The sequence below is a fragment of the Eucalyptus grandis genome, chromosome 10 (genome assembly GCF_016545825.1).
Source record: "Eucalyptus grandis isolate ANBG69807.140 chromosome 10, ASM1654582v1, whole genome shotgun sequence".
Classification (NCBI taxonomy): domain Eukaryota; kingdom Viridiplantae; phylum Streptophyta; class Magnoliopsida; order Myrtales; family Myrtaceae; genus Eucalyptus; species Eucalyptus grandis.
In genome coordinates this window covers 643,759-654,515 of record NC_052621.1, presented here as the reverse complement: position 1 = coordinate 654,515, position 10,757 = coordinate 643,759, and the positions used below count along the sequence as shown (strand labels likewise).

The following is a 10,757-nucleotide window of genomic DNA, read 5'->3' as shown; positions in this document are numbered from 1 at the left end:
TTCATGGGGGATCATCGACCATGCACTGCGCCGACCAAGGGCGTAGGCCAAGAGAAAGTTGCGACCCCATGATGCGCCGTCGGTACTCAACGAAGAATTTGTCATGCCAAATAAACTTTTGAAGGAACTTTGCATTGGGATTAATGAGATCATCAAATTGAGCTCATGCTTGGAGCCAAACCACCTGCGGACCTAGCTGAGCTAAGGAAGCAATTAAACATCTGTTCATTTCGTGGAAAACAACTTTAGGAAAACATTTTTCGTATCTTTGTTCATTTCACTTTCATTTACTAAAACCTTTTCCTTTTATGTTTTTTTCTATTCATTTATTTTTTATTTTGTTAAATATATAGTATTCAATTATTTTTTACTTTTCTTCTCTTTTCTTTATTTTTTACTTTACTTTTTCTTTTTCTTTTTCTTCTTCCTCAACTAGTTGCCGACCACAACGGCGACCAATGATCAGCCATAGGCAAGCTCAAGCCTCGCCACATGCCAACAATGTTGCATCTCGCGAGACTCCAGCAAGGTCAAGCCTCACCAGCCTGTGGTGAGGTTTGACCTCATCGGATTTAGTAAGGCCTAAGCTCACTTAAGGCTGTCGGGCAAGGTGAGCCTAGCTAGATTGGGTGAGCTGGCAAGACTCACCCAATTTGTTGGATCTAGGCTTTGTTAGATTAAGCAAGATGGACCCTCACCATAGATTGGTGAGACTCGAGCTCACCTATAGTCAATCGCTAGTCGTCTTTGTGGCCGGCGAGGAAGAAGAAGAAAAAAGAAAAATAATGGCCCGTTTGGTTCGGCTTTTGGGGAATGCATTGCAAATACTTTTGGGTGAAGGGATTTTTCCGAAATGCAAACATCGTTTGGTAAAATTTGCATTGAAAAAAAAAAAAACTTTGGCCAAAATACCGTTTGATAAAATTTGAATTTGTAATTAATTTTTATTAAATTAAAAAAGCAAAAATACGTTTTTCTTTTTTTGAAGTCCGACCACCAGACCGCTGGATCCGGCGGCCGGACTGCCGAATCTGGCGATCAAGATGGCCGGATCTCGGCCTCCGGAGGGTCGCCGGGTTGAGCGACCCCAGGCGACGGTCGCCTGGGTTCGCGTGACCCAGGCGTCGCCTGAGGTCCGGCGACAATCGCTAGGGTCAGGCGACCCTCAAGCAGCGGTCGCCGGCGTGCACAACCCCCTTGGCCAATGGTCATCGGCCTCCGTGCGGTGGTTTTCCTCATGGATGAACAAGAACCGTGAAATGAACAAATCACCGGAATTTTCATTCCGAAATGCAAGTTTCCAAAGGACCTCGACCTACTTTGGCCTAAGGGCCCCTTTGGAGATGCAATTGTATTTTGCCAAAATCGCTCAAAAGCTCGAACCAAACACATTTGTATTTAGCCAAGGGACTTTAGAGTCCAAATGCTCATCCCCAAAATTGAACCAAACATGGCCTAAAAATATCTAAAAATCAATATTAAAAATAAAATAAAATAATTATTGAAAGTACATGAAGGAAATGTTTTTCCTGGAAAATTGGATTCCTAAAAAATATTTTCCAAAAACACTATATTTTCCGCAAAACAAACGAAATCTAAATGAATTGCCAAAGGTAGGTTTCATCCATCCATCGTCAACCCCTTATGAAGCCCCAGTCTTGTCCTAGAAGATGAGCAATGGGAGCCTAAAGCTTAGGTATTGATTACATAGCTCGTACCAAAATTGACTTAAAAGAACTAAGTTAGTTTGATTCAAGGAGTTCAATGACTAAATTAAATTTAAGCCAAGTTCAAGGACTAAATTGACAAATAATACAAGGACTATTCTTGACATTACTTCTTTTGAAAACAATGATCGATCTTTCGTCACAAGAGAGAGAAAAAAAACTGGCATTCTCAATGAGAAATTAAAATACATGATATTGATGACATTCAGCAAGTCAGTGAAGAGAATAAGAATGCAGAGTTAGGTCATGTTGACATGAGCCAATACACAAACTTTCTGACTGAGAATTGAAGATTCCATGTTAATCTCATTGAACTCACAAATTTTATTTCTTAAGCTCAAGCAAGATTCACTATCCAAACTTTTGCCTCAAAACTCAATCTCTAGCTTAAGTTTTTGATCGTAAAAGGAATTTCATTTTTCAATTTGTGAGATGATATATATCTATAAGCTCAAAATTCACTTAAACGTCGGATAAATTTAAACTCGACTTCTTCCTAATGGAGGCATTTGGAAGAGGAATCGAAATGAGGTGGAAATGGAATGGTGGAAGGAATGAATGGAAAGAGGAATAGATGGGTTGTCACAACACAAGCCCAGTTTCTTATATCTGGTCCAGCCACGGCATCGTTATCTACAGTCCCTATGATCATCATAAATATATATGAACTGAAGCTTGTCAAACTCTACAAAAATTAGATCTATAGAACGCAAAATTTCATCCTGTAAATTCAGCGGGACTTTAATTAATGTGAACAAAAAAGGAAGAATTTTCCTTAACGCCACTGATTAAAAAGCCGCATTTGACCCTGCAAAAAAGTTTTTATCTCTTTCGGGTCCAGTCAACTTAGTAGTTGATCATATTATTGACTACTGTCAATAGGGATCCGAGAATAATGCTGAGACCCGGCAAACACCGCTATAGCTGTGAATGAATAGACTGAAGGAATCGGATCTTATCTATAAATTAAAAATCGACCAATTGAAATAAAAGTTGCAACATCCCGACGGATGCTAATGGTACCTCTTCTGCAATCATCTCAAAGTCGCAACATCACATGAAAAACTAGATCGAGAAGCAAATCTGCGAGACTACAACGACACAGCGAAAAAACATCTGCAGGGGCAAGTAAACTGCTTTCAGCTCACAATGGCCACCATTCTTGTGTTTCTATAAATTGACTTATGCTGGTGTTTCTGAGCTTGCAAATGTGTTAATAACATTAGGACGGGATGACAGAAAATACCTATAAACGCGCCAGTGGTTCCTCTTGAACTCTCAGCCACTCCCATCATCGCAACAGCTATAAAGCTCCATAGATCTCTAACGATCACAACGGCAAGGGAGATAAGGAATCCACCCCTCTAGGCAGGCAAAAGCGTTGCGGACCAAGCACAAAATAGTAAAGGGCAATGCAATGCAATTACTTTAAATTCTCAAGCATTGGCTTTTCACTTCGAAAAAACAATATGAAGACCGAAAAATCTAATGTCCAAGTTTACAGGATTAGGCAGCAAATACCAAGATATTCAGATTAGGTATCAGGTGAGCAAATGTCCTAAAAATTGAAAACAAAATTATATTACCCAACCTAGAAACCAAATGAATCCCAAATAGAATACAAGAGAGGCAACGGTGACACTAGTTGGCCGTCACCTCAACAGTTCTTCTTGGTCAGTGGCAAAACACCTGGGACATATTGAACCTAGCAGATTCCCAAACTCAATCCGGATTTTATAGGAAACCAAAACCATAATAGGGGAAATCATCCACAATTGCACAATTTGAGCCACAGACCAGTATAAGTACCCTAGGCAAGCATCACTGCATGTGACGATTGCTCAACATGTGAGTAAACTGCATGAATGTTACATTGAATGAAAGATTCTACACAGGCTTATGAATTGGCTGCAACCAGAAAGTCCTCCCTGCCAGGAAGAAGTCTTACATTACAGGAGACAAAACTAAACAGCACCAAGAAGAAGAAGAAGCAAAGTAAGAGGTCATAACATTTCTTGTGACCGTCTAACACAGCGAGCAACTTTCTTCCTGAACTCATTCCGGTTGTCCCTCCATTCTTTCTGCAGCACAAGTTTAGAATGACGCAAAAATAAGTTCTGAATAATTTGGCAAGTAGAGTTACCACAAACCCCCAAACATCACTCAAAAAATTCAAAAAAGCATATCTCAATCTACCATATTAGCCTCAAAAATAGAAAATCTAGCTGAAAGCCTTTTGAATATGATACATAAAAGTTTCAACCAAAACGTACAGCAACTTAGTCCATCCATAAATCACGGAGATTTGGGCCCCACCACACAAGAAGTTTTACCATCCCTCCTACCAATACTATGACCACATTACCCATTAGACATCCTTAGAACAGAAAAAACTTTGCTCCTCCATGCAAGTCAACTACCAATACTATGACCACATTACCCATTAGACACCCTTAGAACAGAAAAAACTTTGCTCCTCCATGCAGGTCAATGTCTACCAAACTGGACATGGTTGTCTTAACATATTGAATAAGAAAAAAAGCATTAAAAAACTACCGCAGCTTCAACATTTGCTGGAGATTCATCATTGGGACTGGAAAGCATCGATATAATACTTAAAACTATGCTCTCAACCTGCCAAATGGAGAGACATCAGTCATTACATGGCATTATGAAAACATTAATCATCTATAGCTATTAAGTGTTTTCTGATCCAAAGCAAGGAGAATGAGGACAAGGCAGTAATAAAAGCAGTGAATCCTAACTTTGGTGTCTCCAAGTCGACCAGGGAAACAGGAAATCAAGGCTACACAAACTTTTGAAAGTATTCCTAGGCCTGAACCATGACAAACATTGTAGGAAATTTGTCGAAATCTTTCAATTCAGTATCATCTGCTCTTGCAAATGCAACACGAACCTTCAATAATTGAGCGTAAAATGTTAAATACTTTATCCAATTCAAGAAAATAGGTCATCGGTAAAACTTAATTTTCTCTCCTCCACAGGAAAATAGATGCCCCAAAGTCCCCAATATAACACTCCCCATATATTCCACCATTTCCACTGGACGTGTTTTTTGCTAAGTTTCCACAAATGCAACTGGTGCAAAACTAAATGATTTTCACATCTGTTTCTGTCATCCACAATATGGCAAAAGTACGGTGCTTTGCATGAATCAAAATAGTGACGTTACAGTGTTTTGTGTTCCTCAGTACTTTTCTTGAGCATATTTGCAAAGCACCCACAAAACAGCTCGCTATGGCATCCATCTTCGCAGAATACACTTTGCCATGGATGACTAAGCCCCTGCTTCCACCAAATGCAAGTGTTAAACGGGATCCCCCTCTTTAAACTGTAGGCTCACTACCTTTTAATCATATGAGCCACTAAACCCTCGCGTTCCTTCCAAATCTAGGGATGATAGAATTGAGCTACCCAAACATGGCTTGTTTCCAAATAGTACCCTCACTCAGACAACTCCATAGCCTTTCCCAGATAGGTATTCTGAATTCTGACAAATCTGACGTACAGCCAGGAAAGCATCTCAAGTCCAAATTGAAGATCTTTTAATGGAACAGATCAAAAACTGTCGCGCAGGGAGAGTTTCTGACACCCCATACATCTGATGCATGTCAAGGACTTAAACAACAGTCCTATATCCACGGTAGCAAATGTTTCTTGGTAGACCACATTCATCATGAGATGGATGATGGACTTCAGCACGTAAGCTATTTTGAGAGAAAAAGCATTTAGGTAAAAGAATTTTGAGGCAATTACGCCATGTCGATGTCAGTGTGAAGCCATGAATTTAACGATGCATTCCCATCAAAAGCTTTGGGTCTTGTTGCAGCATCATATGTCATTTTTCAGCTTGTTATGACATTCATTGGCCTACTCAATTAGAGATTCCTATCAAGTACAGATAAAAGCAATTGAAAATGTCTCCAGCAAGCAGCTATTTTCCTTTCCCACAGAAAATTAAGTAGCAACACCAGCAGGGTGCTCTTTAAGGGTGTGTTTGTTTCGCAGAAAATAACTGATTTGAAAAACATTTTCCAACAAATGATTGCTTATATCATTTAGAAAAAATAGTTAACAGAAAAAATTTTCATTATCGATAACAATTTATGCCTAACTATTTTTGTGGATGATGAAAAAAATTACATTCATTCATTTTTGTTATCAATTCAAGCAATTATTTTTCAGAAAATGTTTTCCAAATGACTCATTTTTCCGCGAAACAGACATACCGAAAGAATTGCAGCATTTGATCGCATAAAACCCTAGGTAAAGAAGATCCTTAAACACACCATAAGAAAGACTGATATAAAGCTCACTCATTGAGATTCGCAACTGAGTCATGCATTCAGAGTCGATGCCTCTCCATTGGGCAATACCATGGAAGGTGGTTAACAGAATATAAGTAAGCATAGGTAAATTTAATGAGAAAGAAGGTTATGAAGCACAAAGAGAACATGTTAAATTCAAAGACATACCGTGTGAACGGGAGACCAACGTTCGCTTGCCAGCTCATATCCATTTGGATCGTCACCAGGTGGATGGAGAATCGAAATGCAAACTTTTCCATCGGGGTAAACTACAGTCATAGATGGCAATGTTCAGACAATTAGACAGCTTATAACAGTAAAAGCATTGCCACATTCATGATGGTAGGAGAAGACTCTCACCATTTGGATGCCACATCTCTGAGGTAAACCTCACTGTTGGAGGACTGACAGGATAGTTGGGTGGAAAGCTCATTATCGCACTAAAGAAACCACCTTCACTGCCATAAGAATGTGAATAGCAGAACAATGTCAAGAGTTTTCTTCAGTATGTAACGCAGTTGGGATAACAAAAGATGCTAGATAAATGTGCCAGTGCCCTAAGTCAGCAGAGGACGTGAGAAGCCACAGAGTAACAAGCTCACTGAGTAAAACAGATTAAAGGACATAAAAAGAATTCTCCATTTCATATAAATACAAGGTAACAAAATTGATGAATACAAAACATATTAATACTCCTTCTAAAAGCCACACGTGGATCTCAAGCTATAGGCTGGTGTTCTTGGCACCAAAACCATGATATGAGTTGAATAAACATGAATTTGAAGACTAAGACCCAAACTAAACAGGCAGTATAAGATATTTACTCTCACAAAAATGCTTAAAGAACTGGATTCCCGTGCATACAGACTTAATCCTCATGAAAACCTAACCTAAGTACAAACAAACAAGTAAAGTAGTACAGTCTAAAAAGAACAACAAAAACAAGGGCTAAATTGGACATAACAACAGACTATTAAAAACAAGATTACCTATGAGGCATCTGTAAATTATTGTTCTTCAGCAAGCTCATAGTCTGACTTCATAAATGTAGAATACTTTGTTTGATGATTAAGCCAGATAGTGACAAACCAAAGGGAAATAAAATAATAACAATAATCTCCGAAAAATAAATCAAATGCAAAAATCCTTGTTCTGCCCAAATTGTTGTGAGCATTGAGCAAATTTCCCAAAGAAAACACTCACTGAACAAAGATATAAGATTGTTGAAACACAAGCACTACCTTTTGTGGTACAAATTATATATCTAGTCAAGGAAATGACCCATCAAAGTTGGGAAAAGTACGCAAGGAAATTCATATAACCCCATCACCACGTATAATCAAAGTAATAAATCAAGTAATATCCATCAATCAAACCATTAGCCGAGCATGCGGTATCCAAGCCATACGCTTCTTTTCCACAGTTCAACGCAACCCACCGCCAATTTTTGTCACTCAAACAACTAGAAAACACACATCTCCTCAGTCAGCTACCAAATTTCGATTCAAGAACGCACACGCACAGAAGAATAGTCGGAGCCGAAGCATCATGACACTAAACAGCCACCCAATTGAAAAACCTCTTTTTACGGTCAATATAGAAAGCGACCCACTTTTTCTTCGAACCATCTCGAAACGCGCAACGCAAAAAGCAAGCACCTTTCCAGAACAAAACCAACCAAGAAAAGAAAAAACACCATCAAAGAGCACCACTCCAAGCTCAAAACAAAATCCACAGGAATCCATTCCCAACTCACTATAGGGTGTCGGGAGGGCCGATTACGGAGACGCTCCACTCGAACACGTTGGTCTCGTCCACCAGCCCCGCGGAGAACCCATCCACCGGGTTCCTGCAAAGATCTGCGGGCGATCACGGCGATCATCAACCTCCCCGAGAAAAAAAAAGGGAAAGCGAAAAAGGATAAACCCTACAAGAGAGGGGACGAAATCGGGAAGGATTCGAGAATCGGACCTCGGAGCTGCTTCTGGAGGAGAAGACTGGCTTGATTCGAAGCCATTCGCCGCCGATAATTAAGGGAGGGAAAAGCCAGATGACGGGGGAGTCTCCGCCCTGCACCAGAAAGAAGAAAGAGAGGAAAGGGGATAGAGAGGGGAGGATTTTGTAGGCAAGACCCCCGGAAAAAAGCATTTTGAGAAGCTTCAGGTAGATAAAAATATATAAATAAATAAAAAGTGCAAAAGGGAAAAAGGAAAAGAAAGCCAATAAGAACATAAAATTGGCCAAAAAAAAAGTGATTCTTTTAGTAATTTAAGGGAAGATGAATATCCGTTATTGCGTGATTGCTCAATTAGGATAGGTTTACTATTAGTCTTTCTTCTTTTCGTATTGAATTGATGCTGGGCAAATCGCGCGATTTTTCTGTTTTTATTTTATTTAGTAAGGAGATACACGAGGACATAGGATTCTGTTTTTTATTTTTTTTATTTTTTTTATTGTTCTTTTCTGGTGAAAGTTGAATGTTTTGAGAATTAGATGTAGAGGTAAAATTCAGCACATCAATACATATTTTTAAGGACGAAGATTTTCTTCCCTTTACGTAAATATAATGGATACAAATGGATGATGGATTTTGGAAGGAGCATTAGTGAGAAGTGTGCCCATAACTAACCAAATAGGAAATTAAGGGCATGCATGAAAACGTTCCAAAAAATGTTTCTAGAACACTTCTATACGGATTTTGTTCCTAACAACAAAAAAAAAAAAAAAAACAACAAATTTTGTTCTTTTTGTTTTTTGTTCCAAACAAAATGAACAAAAAAAAAAAACGTTTTTCCCTTCTCTCTTCTTCTTCTCTTCTTCTTTTTCTTCTTCTTTTTTTTTCTTTTTTCTTTCGCGGCCGCCGCCTCGCCCATGGCCGTCGAGGGCCGGCGACGCCCTCGAGGGTCGGCGACCTCGCCGGAGCGTCACCGGCCCTCGCGAGCCCGAGCGTCGCCGGCGGGCGAGGCCGAGCCTCGCCTTGGGCGGGCGAGCTCGGGCTCGCCCAAATCCGGCGAGGCCGAGCCTCGCCATGGCCAGGGCGAGCTCGAGCTCGCCCAAATCCGGCAAGGCCAAACCTCGCCGGGGCCCGCGACGCTCGGCCTCGCCGGATCTCGGGGAGACTGGCACCGAAAAAAAAAAAAAAAAAAAGAAAGGAAAAAATGAAAAATAAAATAAAAATGTTTAAAAAATTAAAAGAAATAAAAAAGAATAAAATTTACCAAATGTGTTTCTATTCATTTTTTATTCCCCCGAACAAACGTTACCAAACGTGTTCTTTTGTTCAAAATTGTTCTAACGTAAACACTTTTTTTGTTTCTATTCCCTGGAACAAAAAAAGAACAGAAACGTTACCATTCGCACCTTAAATAATTGGGGAAATCAATGACTTTTTAAATCTACTTTTTCATGTATATTGAAAAAGGAAAAAACGAAAAAGCCATTTTATTCAAAACCCTGATTTTGAAATCCCTGTCATACCGATTTATTCATACAACCTATGTCTATTATACATACATGACATCCTTCTAGTTTCCAACTTTTAACAAATTAATACAATGTTAATTAGGATTTATATCGCTTGGGGAATTAGGAATAGATCAAAACATCATGTTGTTTCTGCATGGATACATAAAATACTATTTTCTATCGTGAAAGATCATCTCAGTGAGTGCTGATGTCATTTTTATCTATTAGAAAAAGAGTCTACATATTGCTCGTAGATACTTGACCATTTGGGAGTATGAATAGAAATTGAGGGTTGTACAAATTATTGGATAATGGTTTCAATTATCAAAGAGTACAATTTTGAGCATGTATAATTACGTATATTAATAGCTTATTCAAGAATTTAATGTTGAAGTCACGTACTTAATTTACTCTATCCGCAATAAAAATATTTGGCTTTGTTTATTCCGTAAAAAATATATGATTCGAAGTCTAATTTTTAAGAAAATAATCACATGTATTGATTGCAATAATTAACTAATAATTTTCTTGTTATTGATAATTATTTATATTTATGATGATAATATTTTTTTACTTATTTTATAAGTAATATAAGTGATTATTTTTAAAATTTTACAAATTATTATTTTTCACAAAATAAATAATTATGCCGTGAATGATCTTCCATAAGATTCTTTTTTCTCCTTTTGGGGCCCCCCAATCCCTTTCACACATTGGCAACCCCAGATCTCACACGGGCCATAGAAAAGCAGGAATCATCCTGATCTGTAGCTCCACTTCAATCAGTCGACTGAGCAGTGGAAATATCAATAATGAATTTGGAGATTGATGGCAATTTTTCTTGATTGGAGATTGAAAAGATGCTTCTTTAGTGGGAAAGCTGGACTTACCTTCTTCTTCCTCTCTTTCTTAGGTAAAAGCGATATCTAGGGTCAGCTTTATTCCTTTTGTGCATGGCCTTTTGAATTAGATTAGGTGCATCAGCACATAAGATCCTTTGTATCTCATCTCAAGGCACTTTGCCGCGGGGAACATATTCGGTGAGATAGATAAATTGCGATGCATGATTCATAGTACATTATAATGGAAAATTGATCGGTTACACAATTACATGATGATGTATTTTCTTCTACACTGTATTGAAATGAGTCATGTTTGTTCGTCTCTTTTGACTCGATGGGAATATAGTATTAAACCAAGCAAAATGCTCTTCTTTTGGCTCGAAAAGTTGGAAATC

The 10,757-nt window shown here is 38.6% G+C and overlaps 1 protein-coding gene across 2 annotated transcripts; it reads right to left on the bottom strand.

Moving 5' to 3' along the window:
* Window positions 1-3,433: 3,433 nt before the first annotated feature.
* LOC104420906 (ubiquitin-conjugating enzyme E2 14) lies at window positions 3,434-8,200 on the bottom strand. Of its 2 annotated transcripts, XM_010032682.3 has the most exons (7): window positions 8,027-8,197; window positions 7,812-7,914; window positions 6,416-6,513; window positions 6,224-6,324; window positions 4,284-4,361; window positions 3,738-3,808; window positions 3,434-3,655 (listed from the first exon to the last, which is right to left on the bottom strand). In XM_010032682.3, exons 1-7 carry the CDS (start codon window positions 8,070-8,072, stop codon window positions 3,625-3,627), a joined length of 528 nt encoding a protein of 175 aa, XP_010030984.1. In that variant the 5' UTR covers window positions 8,073-8,197; the 3' UTR covers window positions 3,434-3,624. The 2 variants fall into 2 exon arrangements, with proteins under 2 accessions (XP_010030984.1, XP_039159818.1); XM_039303884.1 differs by lacking the exons at window positions 3,434-3,655; window positions 3,738-3,808; window positions 4,284-4,361 and adding an exon at window positions 4,375-5,033 and having other exon boundaries at window positions 8,027-8,200.
* Window positions 8,201-10,757: the final 2,557 nt, after the last annotated feature.